Source organism: Myotis daubentonii, chromosome 3, assembly GCF_963259705.1.
Source record: "Myotis daubentonii chromosome 3, mMyoDau2.1, whole genome shotgun sequence".
In the NCBI taxonomy this organism is placed as follows: domain Eukaryota; kingdom Metazoa; phylum Chordata; class Mammalia; order Chiroptera; family Vespertilionidae; genus Myotis; species Myotis daubentonii.
In genome coordinates this window covers 189,999,629-190,014,373 of record NC_081842.1, presented here as the reverse complement: position 1 = coordinate 190,014,373, position 14,745 = coordinate 189,999,629, and the positions used below count along the sequence as shown (strand labels likewise).

Below are 14,745 nucleotides of genomic sequence, written 5' to 3'. Positions count from 1 at the left end.
GTTTGGCTCAGTAGATAGAGCATTGACCTGCGGACTGAAGGGTACCAGAGTTTGATTCCGGTCAAGGGTACATGCCCAGGTTGCAGGCTGGATCTCCAGTAGGGGGCATGTAGGAGGCAGCCAATCAGTGATTCTCTCTCATCATTGATGTTTCTATTTCTCCTTTCCTCTCTGAAATCAATAAAAATATATTTAAAAAAATAAAATAAAACTGAAGTAATTGTTCTATATCTCAAAAATGGGGGCTTTACTACCTCCTTCCTTGCAGAGTTTTCATGGTTGAATGTAAAGCATCTAGCACTGTGCCTGGGACCAAGTTGGCACTCAGTATTTACTTATTTATTTTCTTCATCCCAAATGTAAGAGCAAGAAGGACAGTCAGCTTGAAAGTTTGTGGGAATTTTTTTCTGCAAAAGATTTTTTTCCTGAGTGTAAATGTAATTCATGCTCACTGCAGAAAACTTGAAAATATAAAAAATAAAGAAAAACAAATTATAATATTACAACCCAGAAATTAATAACCTGATCTTTTGGTTAATTTTCTTATATTCTTGCAAATCCATTTATTTTATACTAGTGGCCCGGTTCACAAAATTCATGCACAGTGGGGGGGGGGGTGTGTGTCCCTCAGCCCGGCCTGCACCCTCTCCAATCTGGACCCCTCAGGGGATGTCCACCTGCCGGTTTAGGCCTGATCCCAGGGATCGGGCCTAAACCGGCAGGCGGACATCCCTCTCGCAATCCGGGACCGCTGGCTCCTCGCTTCTCACCTGCCTGCCTGCCTGATTGCCCCTAACCACTCTGCCCGCTGTCCTTCTCGCCCCCAACTGCCCCCCCTCCCTGCTGGCCTTCTCACCCCCAACTGGCCCCCCGCTGGCCTGATTGTCCCCAACTGCCCTCCCCTCTTGGCCTGATCATCCTAACTGCCTCTGCCTCAGCCCCACCACCATGGCTTTGTCTGGAAGGACGACCGGAAGGTCTCCCGGTCTAATTAGCATATTACCCTTTTATTAGTATAGATACTATGTATAATCTTGTGCATATATTTCTATATTGTTCCCAGGGAATAGAACACTTTTTCAAAAAGGCAATTTTATTAAAGTATACGCTGAAACATTATGGACAGGTAAAAGAGGCTTCACTACTATAGGTTAGCAAATTATATCATAGAGATAAGAGTAATTTTCAATAATTTTTCCTTCTATTTAACATACAGAGCACAAAATCAAATGCCTTCATTGGCCAGGAAGAGAAAACAAACAGTAAAGTGATATTCAATAGTAGGAAGCAATAGGGTCTCTGGTTAACTGGAGAATGAATGCTCTCCCTAAAGTCATTCAGATTCAGTTTAAAAACATGTTAGTGGCCAAACAAAACCTGTCTAGCTCACCAGCTCTTTGACTGTGAACCCTATGAAATTTTTTTTTCCAGTCAATTCCTTTTTTATGCATGGCCCTGCATTGGAGGGGGTAGAGAAATAGATAAGGAGAGAGCTCACAAATATTTAAATGAAGGTCACTTTATTTAGAAAGGCAAGATATAGCAAATACTCTCAGTGGAACAAAAGTTCGGGTAGCTAAGTAAGTTAATATTTTCATTGGTCACACAATTACTCAACAAGCCCCTATTTAATAAATACCCTGTGGACCCAACTCTGTATCCTGACTGTTAAGTGCTTTTATTGATTTATTTACAATAATTATCTACCCCAAAACCCTTTAAAGTGCTTTATGTCATTTCGAGGATAGCAGTCCCCGTTTATAAAGAAACTACTTTATTGTATTTCTGTTGTCTCAGGAGGAAGGAAGAAGAGAGAGTGCTATGTATTTTTGCCTGTGACTGCCTTTGTGCTATAATAGCAAAGTTGGGTAGTTGCAACAGAGACCAAATACTTTTTTTAAAAAATTATTTATTGTTTAAAGTATTACATATGTCTCATGTACCCCCCATTGACCTCTCCCTGGCCATTCCCACCCCCCAGAACATGCCCTCACCCTCCTACTGTCTGTGCCCATGAGTTATGCTTACTAGTATATGCATGCATACAAGTCCTTTGGTTGATCTTGTCTCTGGATCTATTTTTGTTCATCAATTTATGTTGTTCATTATATTCCACAAATGAGTGAGATCATGTGGTATTTATCTTTCTCTGACTGGCTTATTTCACTTAGCATAATGCTCTCCAGGTCCATCCATGCTTTTGCAAATGGTAAGAGTTCCTTCTTTTTTACAGCAGCATGGTATTTCATTGTGTAGATGTACCACAGTTTTTTAATCTACTCATCTGCTGATGGGCACTTTGGGTGTTTCCAAATCTTACTATGGTAAATTGTGCTGCTATGAACATAGGGGTGAGACCATACACTTTTTAAAGCCTAAAGTATTTACTCTCTAGCCTTCTATAGAAAACTTTGCTGATCCTGCCCTAGGTTATTGTTATCTATTTTGGATTATTGTTACCTATTTGTATGAATGGAACCAAACAGTTAATAGTCTCACATTTAGGTAAAAATGTGTCATAGGCAATAGAAAGGCATTATATGCACATAATAACAGTCTTAAAATATCTGAAACAGTTATATGTCAACTATAATTCAGTTTTCTTTTTCTTAAAAGGGTGAATGTGGAAAAAAAGCAATAACTGTCAGAATTAAATGGGGAAATAAATAATTCAGTGATAATACTTAGACACTTCAGTATCCCACTTTCAATAATGAATAGAACAACTAGACCAAAGATCAGCAAGGAAATATAAAACTTGAACAATGGTATAAACTAACTAGACCTAACAGACATCTATAGAACACCATCCAACAGCAACAGAATGCACATTTTTCTCAAGTGCATATAGACGTTATCCAGGATAGACCATATGTTAGAGCATGAAAACAATTTTCAAATTTACAAGGATTGAAATAATACAAGGTATATTCTTCAAATGTCACAGTCATATCTAGCTAGCTAATATTAATAATAAGAAAGGAGCAAAGGAGAGGCCAGACATTGTAAGCACAGTTGTCTGGGCAGCTTCATCAGGAAGCTGCAATTTTACACTCGCCAGGGAACTACTGGTCCATTCCCTGTAAATCACTGGGGAAGGAGTCCAACTAAGGGAGAAATCCTCGCATGTGCAGCAAAGTCAGGGTGACATAAGAAAGGTGTCTGTCAATCTAACCTGGGAACAAAGATCATTGGCTAGGAGGGTGGACCCAGTGCAAGCCTGTGACGATTTGGGAATACATGATCCCCAAAGGAATTCTTTTTCCTGTTCCTCTTGCTTCACCCCTGCGTCCTTGCACTCGCCTATGCTCCCTCCATAGCCATGTGGCCCTAGAAGTGGGCCTACGCGATCAGTCGGACATCCCCTGAGGGATCCCGGCCTGTGAGAGGGCACAGGCCAAGCTGAAGGACACTCCCTCACCCCCAGTGCATGAATTTTCATGCACTGGGCTTCTAGTGTGTGTGTATACACACACACACACACACACACACATATATAGTATGTATGTGTGTGTATGTATGTGTATGTGTGTGTGTGTGTGTGTGTGTGTGTGTGTGTGTGTATTGAAATAAAAGGCATCCAGCTTGGAAAAGGAGTAAAAGTACCTCTATTAACAGATGACACGATCTTATAGTGAAAATCCTAAAGAACCCCCACAAAAAACACACCCACCTATTAGAGCTAATAAATGAAAACAGCAAGGTTACAGGACCGCTATGCAAATATCAGTTGTATTTCTACATGCTAGCCAAGAATAATCTGAAAGTGAGATAAGAAAACCATTCAATTTACAAGAGCATCAAAAAAAAAGGGAGTGAATTTAACCAAAATAGTATAAGATTTATACACTGAAAACTACAAAATATTGTTGGAAGAAATTAAAGAAGACCTAAATAAATGGAAAGGTATTCATAGATTGGAAGACTTAATATTAAGATAGCAATACTTCCCAAATTGATCTGCAAATTCAATGCAATTCTTATCAAAATTCCAAGTGCCATTTTGCCAAAATGGACATGCTGGTCCTAAAATTCTTATGAAAACACAAGGGACCCAGAATAGCCAAAACAGTCTTGAGAAAGAACAAGTGGAAGACTCACACTTCTCAATTTCAAAATTTACTACAAAGCTATAATAATGAAGAAAGTATGATACTGGCATAAGGATAGACATGCAGATCAGTGGAACAGAATTAAAAGTCTGAATATAAGCACATACATTTATGATTAATTGATTTTCGAAAAGGTTACCAAGAACATTCATTTGGGAAAAGAATTGTTTCCTCTGTATGGCGCCAGCAAAACTGGGTATCTACATGCAAAAGGATAAATTTGGACCCATACCTTATGCCACATACAAGAAAGACTAAATGTAAGAGCTAAAAATATAAAACTTTTAGAAGGAAATATATGTTGTAAATCTGTGTGACCTTGGATTAGGCAACAGTTCTTAGGTATGACAACAACAGCATAAGAAACCAAAGAAAGATAGATTGAACACTATCAACATTAAGAACTTTTATGCACCAGAAAACACTAAGAAAAAGGGGGAAAGAGTCTACAGAATGAGAAAAAAATATTTGCAAGTCTGATAAGGACCTGGTATCCACAACACATAAAGAACTTTTAAAACTCAACAATAAGAAGACAAAAACCCTGTTAAAAAGTGGGCAAAGGATTTGAATAAATATTTCTCCAAGGAAGATATACAAATGGTTAGTAAGCACCTGAAAAGATGCTCGACATTATTAGTAATTGGGAAACCACAATATAAAACCACACTAGGATGGTTATAATAAAAAAAGACAGAAAATAACAAGTTTAGTTAGGAAGTAAAGAAAATAGAACCCTCATACATTGCTGGTTGGATTATAAAATAGTACATGCTTGGCCAGCGTGGTTCAATGGTTGAGCATCGACCTATGAACCAGGAGCTCATGGTTGTATTCCCAATGAGGGCACATGCCTGGGTTGCGGGCTCAATCCCCAGCCAGGGGCATGTAAGAGGTGGCTAATCAATGATTCTCTTTCATCACTGATGTTGCTATCCTTCTTTCCCTTTCCCTTCCTCTCTCTGAAATCAATAATAAAAAAATTAAAAAAAATAAAATGGTACAGCTTCTGTGGAAAACAAATTGGCAGCCCTCAAAAATTTAAACATATAGTTACTATATGACCTAGCAATTCCATTCTTAGTTATATACCCAAGAGAACTGAAAATATTTATTCACACAAAAGCTTAAGCACTAGTGTTCATAGAAGCATCTACACTAATGAAAGAGAAAAATGGTAATTGGCGTACGGCGATACCGGTTTTCATTGGCTAATCAGGGCTATATGCAAATTAACTGCCAACTAAGATTGGCAGTTAACTGCCAACTAAGATTGGCAGTTAACTGCCAACAAAATGGCGGCTAATTTGCATATGTAGACACAATGCAGGGAGGCAAAAGGGAAAGCAGGAAGAAGCCCCCTGCACTGACAGTGATCTGAAACCCAGAGGGGAGCTAAGAGCTGGGGGGCAGGGCAAAGGCGGCCCTGGGGCCGCCTTTGCCCTGCCCCCAGCCATGATCAGAGAATCAGGCGCCTTTGCCGCCCTGGCCAGTGATAGCAGGAAGTAGGGGTGGAGCCAGCAATGGGAGCTGGGCAAGGTCGAAGCTGGCAGTCCCAGGAGCTAGGGGTCCCTTGCCTGGGCCTAAAGCAGAGCCCACGCGATCGCGGCGCCCCCGCTGCCACTGCAGGTCCCTGCTGCCCGGGCCGGACGCCTAGGCCAGAGGCGTTAGGCCTGGGCAGGGGCAGAGCCTGCAACCGCGGGGAGCTGGGGGTCCCCTGCCCAGGTCTGACACCTCTGCTGGAGGCCTCAGGCCTGGTCAAGGGGCCGATCCGATGATTGGTGATCGGAGGGTGATGAGGGTCAACTCCTCTGGCCGAGGCATCAGGCCTGGGCGGGGGGCTGAGCCGGGGATTGGGGGGATATGATGGTCCCCTTGCCCAGGCCTGAAGCCTGGGTCAGAGGCGTCAGGCTTGGGCGGGGGTGGAGCAAGCGATCAGAGGGAGATGGGGGTCCCCTGCCCAGGCATGATTCCTGGGCCAGAGGCCTCAGGTCTGGGCGGGGGCCAGAGCCAGTGATCGGGGGGAGATGGGGGTCCCCTGTCCAAGCCTGACACCTCTGGCGGAGGCATCAGGCCTGGGCAAGGGGCCGATCAGGTGATCGGAGGGTGATGGGGGTCAACGCCTGAGGGCTCCCAGTATGTGAGAGGGGGCAGGCTGGGCTGAGGGACACTCTCCCCGCCCCCCCCCCCGCCCCCCCCGCCCCCACACACACCCAGTGCACGAATTTCGTGCACCGGGCCCCTAGTTATTCATAATAGCCAAAAAGTGGAAACAACCCAAATGTTCACCAACTAATGAATGTATAAACAAAAAGCGATACATCTATACAATGGAATATTATTCAGTCATAAGAAGGAATAACATTGATGCATGCCACAGCATGACTGAATCTTGAAAGCATACTAAATGAAAGAAGGTAGACACAAAAATCATATATTGTCCGTTCCCATTTTTATGCAATATCCAGAATAGGCAAATACATAGAGAAAGTAGATTAGGGTTCTAGCCATTACATGGGTGGAAGGAAGAATGAGAGCTACTGTTAGAGTGAATGGAGTTTTTTTCTGGGTGAAAATGTCCTGGAGTTAGATAGGGTGATGGTTATATATTGTGAATAAATTTTTAAAAAACAACACTGAATTATACACTTTAAAATTGTAAATTTTGTGATATGTGAATTATATATCAGTTAAAAAATGTAAAAACAAAACAAAACACCATGATTGGCGGAAGGTTCAGATTTGGGTAATATATTTGGAAGTCATTCGTAGAGGCAATTATTTAAGGAGTGGGAGTGGATTTGCTTGTAGAATTTTCCTGCAGTGATGCAAATGTCCTATATCTGTGCTGTCTAATCGAGTGTTTACAAATAATAAATGTGTATGTAAAACAGTCAGAAAAGCTGTATACCAAAATGTCACAGTGCTTCCCTTAAAGAGTTAAGAAACAGCTGGCTTTGGAGTACAGGCTTAGAGCAACTACTTAATCACTTGGCACCTATGCTTCTTGACCTTTAAAACAGTAATAACAGATTTTGTTCTGTTTTTAAAAGTTAGTTACATGCAAGACCTCCTGCTGCACCACTGGCTTTGGGAGGCATTCACAGTGTGTTCTGAGTGAAAGCACCCCCAGGAGCACAGGAGACAATGCAAGGGGTGCTCTCCAGAGTCCTGCAACATGAGGGCACCGTGATAGGAAAGTATCTCCTAGAACAGTGGTCGGCAAATTCAGTCAACAGAGCCAAATGTCAACAGTACAACGATTGAAATTTCTTTTGAGAGCCAGATTTTTTAAACTTAAACTATATAGATAGGGATAGGTACATTCAACTTTAAATTCACGGTTTTCGTCTTCCGTTTTTCTTTGCTTCTTTGTAGCCATCTGAAACAGGGCACCTAAAAAAATGTTTCATTTTATAATAATAAAGCCACCAACACAAAAGAATTACAATTCTTAAATTGATGACAAAAATACCTGTAGGATGTGCAGCTGGTTGGAAAAATACAGGTAACTTTATGCTTCAAGTCGGTACTTTTGTCACCTGCGCGCGATTTGCAGACGCGATTAGCACTAACCACTGCACAATGAGACTGCTGACTGACGGGCTCACTCAACTCGTGCATGAATCGCGCACGCCTCCCCCGAGCTGTGTATCCCGCGGCCCGCCTGCGCTGGCGTCTCCCGTCACCCGACTGACCGACACCCCCCACTTCTTCGAACGCCACTTCTTCAAAATAGACTCGCCCAGGCTGAAAACTGACTTCTGCACATGGGCCACGAAGTTTCAATCACACTGTACGTGCGCGCCCGCGTGTGGTGTTTTGTGGAAGAGCCACACTCAAGGGGCCAAAGAGCCGCATGTGGCTCGCGAGCCACGGTTTGCCGACCACTGTCCTAGAACCTCACCAAATGTAAGTTCCTTTCTCTTCCTCAAGAAAAAGACCCTCACATCCCTCAGCTTCAAAGTTCAGATATTTTGAAAACGACATTGGAATAATGCAGAAGTAAAGCTGTCTTTGTTGTTACTAATTAATCATGAAAACAGAATAGCCACAATAGCACCACGTGGCTTCTGAACGTGAACCTGTGCCCGCAGAGAGGCCACCCTTCCCCAACCCAACATAGTTTTTCCACCATCAAATAATCACATGACAGAAAAGAGATTTTGTCTCAACATGGCTTGAGCTCCCTGCCTGGTCTATGTTGGGCTGGCTTTTCTAGTTTCTAGGGCTAGGCCTGAAGTGGAGCAATGGAATTTTAGGTCAGCCCAAACATAAATAGAATGAAGTCCATGTTTTTATTGTCAGTGATGTGGTTCATCAGCAAGCTGACTGGAAAAGCATTCATGAGAAGATCTGTCAGCTGCTGATTCCGCTGCGCACCACCATGCCCTTCTACAATTCAGAGGAGGAGCGGCAGCATGGCCTCCAGCAGCAGCAGCAGAGACAGGTAGGCCTGCGGGACAGGTACAGGGCCACTCCTGGGTGCAGCAAAACTGCCCAGGAAAAAGGGCGCTCTGGGTTGAGATCACTAACCTGTAACCTTTGTGAGGGCAGAGACTTGGTTTTGTGTTTTTACGTCCTCAGTGCCATTCCATTCAGTCCGTTTTCCACATACTTGCTGAGTATCTGCTGTGGTCTCCTTGGGCCGCCATAACAAAGTACCATAGGTTGAGCAGCTTAAACCACAGAAATTTATTCTCTCACAGTTCTGGAAGCAATAGGACCAAGATCAGTGATAGGTGATAGCAGGTTTGGTTTCTTCTGAGGCATCTCTCTTTGGTTTACAGATGGTTGCCTTGCCATGTCCTCCCATGGTCTTTCCTCTGTGCACACACAACCTTGGTATCTCTTCTTGTGTCCAAATTTCTTCTTATAAGGATCCCATTAGATTGGATTAGGGGCCATCCTAAAGGCCTCATCTTAATTTAATCCCCTATTTAAAAGCCCTATCTCCAAGTGCAGTCACATTCTGAGGTACTATGGGTTAGGGCTTCAACATACGAATTCTGGGGAACAAAATTCGGCCATAATACCCATATATGTCAAGTACTCTGATAAGAGCTGAGGCACGTAGTAGGAGGTCAACAATGATGTTTGAATATATAAAGGAGTAAATAAATAGAGGAGATTAGGAAAACTATTATGGCATTGATAGAATCACATTTTTTCTTTAAAAAAAAAATAGCATTTTATAAGCCATAAATTTCAAAGCGCCAGATTCATCAATGTTAGTGTTGTCACACTTTGAGAGTGGCCTTAGAACAGTGATGGCGAACCTATGACACGTGTGTCAGAGGTGACATGCGAACTCATTTTTTGGTTGATTTTTCTTTGTTAAATGGCATTTAAATATATAAAATAAATATCAAAAATATAAGTCTTTGTTTTACTGTGGTTGCAAATATCAAAAAATTTCTATATGTGACACGGCACCAGAGTTAAGTTAGGGTTTTTCAAAATGCTGACACGCCGAGCTCAAAAGGTTCGCCGTCACTGCCTTAGAACAATGGCCTTAGAGTAAACTTGTTTCTGATACAAGCTAAGCAGGATAACTCCAGAAGGAAAATTCTCTTAAAATTAATTCAAATAGAAAGGCAGGCAGTTTCAGATAGTCCTGAGGCATGACAGTTTTGTTAAACTAAAATTTTAATATAAATAGAAGAATAATATTCATTTAATAATTTTCTATTGAGCATTCATTTATGCCAAGTATGGAACTAAGATGAAAATACACTTATTCCTGGACCTTAAGGAACTCACAGTGCAGAGTTTGCCTTTTTGTGTCGCTTATGCTAGGACTTGTGGCCAGCTTAGTACAGGCAGGCTTACTGTGTGCCCTCAACCAGCTCATTAGGTATTGGCCTTATCTCCAGGTATACCTATATCCACCATTGTCTTTTACCTGTAGACTGACTACTTTTTTCTTCCACAGAAGCACTTGATTGAATTCTGCTACACCGTAGCCCAGAAATATATCTTTGAAGGAAGGTATAAAGATGCTGTCCCAGCAGCTTTGCATTCTCTTCGCTTCCGCATGAATGTGTATGGCCTGAGTTCAGTAGAGCTTGTGCCTGCCTACCTGCTGTTGGCTGAAGCTAGCATTGGTAAGTGGAAATGACTTACCCCCTGGAGTCCTTAAGAAGTGCTATAGTGAGTCCTATCAGTAGCCAAATAATCTAGCCTTGGTATCTTTTGTGCAAGAGCAGGGCTGCTGAAAAGTTTGGCACAAGATGGGGAAGGAGATGTCATGCACTTTCGGCTACAACTGACAAATCCCCTCTAGCTGACCTAAGCAAAAGGAGGAAGTGTAGTAGGACCTTGGCGTGTCCTAAGGGAATTGAAGCACCACAAGGTACTAGAATCAGAATGCCGTAACAAAGTAAGGCCGGTGCTCTCAGCTTCTGTTTCTGGGGACTTGTCTCTTGCCTCTGCTTCTCCATATCTGCAGACCAGATTTTTCTACCTTATGCTTACTGCAGGAGACAGCAACCCTAAAATGTCAGGTAGAGCTGAATTTACATGTCCTCCAGGTTCAAGGTGGGTAATAGAAGCTAATTAGCAACTGATTTACAATTTTAAATTCCTAAAGAGAGAACTGTGTTGACTCAGCTTGAGGGTGGTATCTACCTACCTTTGAGTCAGGGTCATGTAGTTCAAACAGGAATGCAGGAACCTACTCCTATAGATGAGAGGCAGTGTTGAGAGTGGGGAGCATACCCATGGCACACATCCCATGTGGTTGTTACAACAAGAGGAGCATTGGCATTTTTGAGGGGAATTAACATTTTTTAGTATCTACAGTATTTCATTTTGAAATAACTTTTTCCTTGATGCCTGTGACTTTAAATTTTTAAATATTAAAATTCAATTATTTTATAAAATGTCCCTCAATGTGGGTTTCTCTGAAGTTTCCTCTGCAGACGATGTATCTTTGGCAGGAATATCATGAAAATGATGCTGTGTTCTTCTCATCCCATCCTATAAATTGGCACATGTTTTCAATTTATTCCATTACTGATGATGATCATTTAAGTTACTTCACTCTTTCAAAGTATACTTCAGCAGTTTTTTCTTAAAATGTATTTTTATTGATTTCAGAGAGGAAGGGAGAGGGAGAGAGAGATAGAAACATCAATGATGAAGGAGAATCACTCATTGGCTGCTTTCTGCAAGCCCACTACTGGGGATCGAGCCCACAACCTGGGCATGTGCCCTTAACAGGAATCAAACCCGGGACCCTTCAGTCCGTAGGCTATGCTCTATCCACTGAGCCAAACCGGCTAAGGTTAATTCAGCAGTTTTAATATATTCAGAAGATTGTGCAACCATCACTACGTTTAATTCCAGAACATTTTAGTTAACCCAAATGGAACCCCACACCCATATTAGCAGTCATACCCCGTTTTCCCATACCCACATTTCCTGGCCACCACTAAACTACCCTCTATCTCCATGGATTGGCCTTTTCTGGACATTTCATATAGATGGAATCATACAATACATGGCCTTTTGTGTCTGGCTTCTTTTACTTAGCATATGTTTTCCAGGGTCATCCATGTAGCATATCAGTACTTGATTTCTTTCCAGGGCTGAATACTATTTCATTCATGGATACGGATAAAGCACATTTTGCATATCTACTCATCACTTGGACATTTAAGCTGTTTCTATTTTTTTGGCTATTATGATTAGGCTGCTATAAATTTTTGTATGTAAGTATTTGTGTGTCAATAAATGTCTGAGTTAATGAATAAATATGTGAATGCATGATGACATATTTCATCATGTGTTTTCTGACCAGGATATGAATTATAACCTTCTTTCAATCTTTTGGACAGGTCTAGACCAGATCGTCCAGGCTGAAGAATATCTATCCCAAGCCCAGTGGACAGTCCTCAAATCAACTGATTGTAGTTACGCCACCCACTCTTTACTGCATCGGAACCTGGGACTTCTCTTTATGGTTAAGGACAACTACGATGAAGCCCGTTATCATCTGGCCAATGATGTAAACAATCTAAATTATAACACCTGAATGTTTCTGAGTCCAGCCCTGTTTAGTTTTTTTTTTTTTTTTGTAAATTAAATCTTTATTGTTCAGATTATTACATTTGTTCCTCTTTTTCCCCCCCCATAACTCCCCTCCTCCTAGTTCCCGCCCCACCCTCCGCCCTCACTCCCCACCCACTGTCCTCATCCATAGGTGCACGATTTTTGTCCAGTCTCTTCCCACATCTCCCACACCCCTTTCCCCCCCAAGAATAGTCAGTCCATTCCCTTTCTATGTCCCTGATTCTATTATGATCACCAGATTATTCACTTGATTCTTAGATTCACTTGTTGATAGATGCATGTTTGTTGTTCATAATTAGTATCTTTACCTTTTTCTTCTTCTTCCTCTTCTTAAAGGATACCTTTCAGCATTTCATATAATACTGGTTTGGTGGTGATGAACTCCTTTAGCTTTTCCTTATCTGTGAAGCTCTTTATCTGACCTTCAGTTCTGAATGATAGCTTTGCTGGGTAAAGTAATCTTGGTTGTAGGTTCTTGGTATTCATCACTTTGAATATTTCTTGCCACTCCCTTCTGGCCTGCAAAGTTTCTGTTGAGAAATCAGCTGACAGTCGTATGGGTATTCCCTTGTAGGTAACTGAGTTTCTTTCTCTTGCTGCTTTTAAGATTCTCTCTTTGTCTTTTGCTCTTGGCATTTTAATTATGATGTGTCTTGGTATGGTCCTCTTTGGATTCCTTTTGTTTGGCGTTCTCTGCGCTTCCTGGACCTGTAAGTCCATTTCTTTCACCAGGTGGGGGAAGTTTTCTGTCATTATTTCTTCAAATAGGTTTTCAATATCTTGCTCTCTCTCATCTTCTGGCACCCCTATAATTCTGATGTTGGTACGCTTGAAGCTGTCCCAGAGGCTCCTTACACTATCTTCGTATTTTCGGATTCTTTTTTCATTTTGCTTTTCTGGTTGGGTGTTTTTTGCTTCTTCGCATTTCAAATCTTTGCCTTGATTCTTGCGCTCCTCTGGTCTGCTGTTGGGAGTCTGTATAGTATTCGTTATTTCAGTCCATGTATGCTTAATTTCTAGTTGGTTCTTTATCATCACATCGAGGGTCTCATTAGTTTTCTTGAGGATCTCACTACATTTATCGGCGGCTTCTAGACAGTTCTTAAGAGACCTTAAAAGTGTGGTTCTGAACTCAATATCCTCCATTGACAGTTTTGTCCTGTTTCTTTGTCTCCGCATTTTTTATGCTTTCTTGGTACACCCCCTAGTGGTCTTTGTGTGCAGTCTTGTTGTAGTTAAGCCTTGATTGATGTCGGCAATACCGGGGGTGATTTGACCTCCAGGCTAACTGGCTATGAGAGTCTGCTGTGTCTGCAGTGGGAGAGCTTCTGTGCTGGATCGCTAGGGCGGTGCTAATCTAGCATTTGCCTGAGGCTATCTGGCAAATGGCTCTGCGCAGGGCTTGAGCAGGGCGGGTCCCCGGGGATCTACAGGGCGGGCAGGAGTGAGCAGTTATGGCTGCTCTCAGTTCCGTCCCTAGGGGCTCTGCCTCACAGAGTCCCAGCAACCTGCTGCAAACCTCGGAGAGAAAGCTGCCTTCGAGTTCCGACTGAAGCCAGACAGTCCCGCTTCTCCCGTTTGAGTCTGGGTCCCTAGAGACTCGCCCGGATCTGGAGCTCCGAGTCTGAAACTCCCTCCCGATTGAAAACAACAACCTCGCCCTCCGCCGCCAGCCCGCTCCGCGTGTGCACTCCGCACCTGAGTATTTCACTTCAGCACTGTGCCTCCTCTGAGTCTGGGTATGATATTCTCTTTCCTCCTAGTTGTAGAATTTCCACTCAGCCAGCCTTCCTGTGGTTCTGGATGATGTCCGTTCCGTCTTTAGTTGTTTTTCTGAAGTGGTTGTTCGAGGCAGCAATCTCCGGCGTTAACCTATGCCGCCATCTCTCTATAACTTTTTTGTCTACAACTGACTGGTGGGGTGTTAACAAGAACAGAATTTTTAAAAGATTTTTTTTTAAATTACTGATTTTTTAGTGGGAGAGGAAGGGGAAAGGAGAGAAACATTGATGTAAGACATTCATTGGCTGCCTCCTGTATGCCCCCTACCGGGGTTCTTGCCCACAACTCCGGCATGTGCCTTGACCAGGAATCAAATTAGTAACCCTTAGATGCACAATATGATGCTCCAACCAACTGAGCCATTCTGGCCCAGCAAGAACATAATTTTAACAACCTGAGTTCAAGCCTTCCTGGCTGTTCAACCTTGCCCAGGACACATCATTTCCCTAACCCTCAGTTGCTGGGAGGATCATAAAGGGAGGCAGACAGAGTACTGACTAAGAGAAGGGCTTTACTTCCAGTCTCAGCTCTATAATCTGACCAGCCACATAATCTTGGACAAATTATTTAACCTCTTTCATCACCTTTAAGAGAGAAATCATGAAATGGTCTCTACCTCATTACAGAGATAAATAATAGGACAATGCATGTGCAGCACTTTGGCTATTATTTTTATAAATAACATCAATATCTCTACTTCAGAGTATGGTTCTTAAATGAGCTGGTTGTATGTGAATGTGCTTTATAAACTACAAAACTCTGTTGAAATGTTAAA

General features: G+C 42.4%; 1 protein-coding gene across 1 annotated transcript in view; it reads left to right on the top strand.

Moving 5' to 3' along the window:
* Positions 1-14,745, top strand: part of ZMYND12 (zinc finger MYND-type containing 12) — a 31,250-nt gene that overhangs the window by 3,700 nt on the left and 12,805 nt on the right. Inside the window, exons 2-4 of the mRNA XM_059689800.1 lie at positions 8,421-8,562; positions 10,048-10,219; positions 11,954-12,123. Coding sequence (XP_059545783.1) covers positions 8,421-8,562; positions 10,048-10,219; positions 11,954-12,123 — 484 coding nt within the window. The remainder of the gene's footprint in view (positions 1-8,420; positions 8,563-10,047; positions 10,220-11,953; positions 12,124-14,745) is intronic.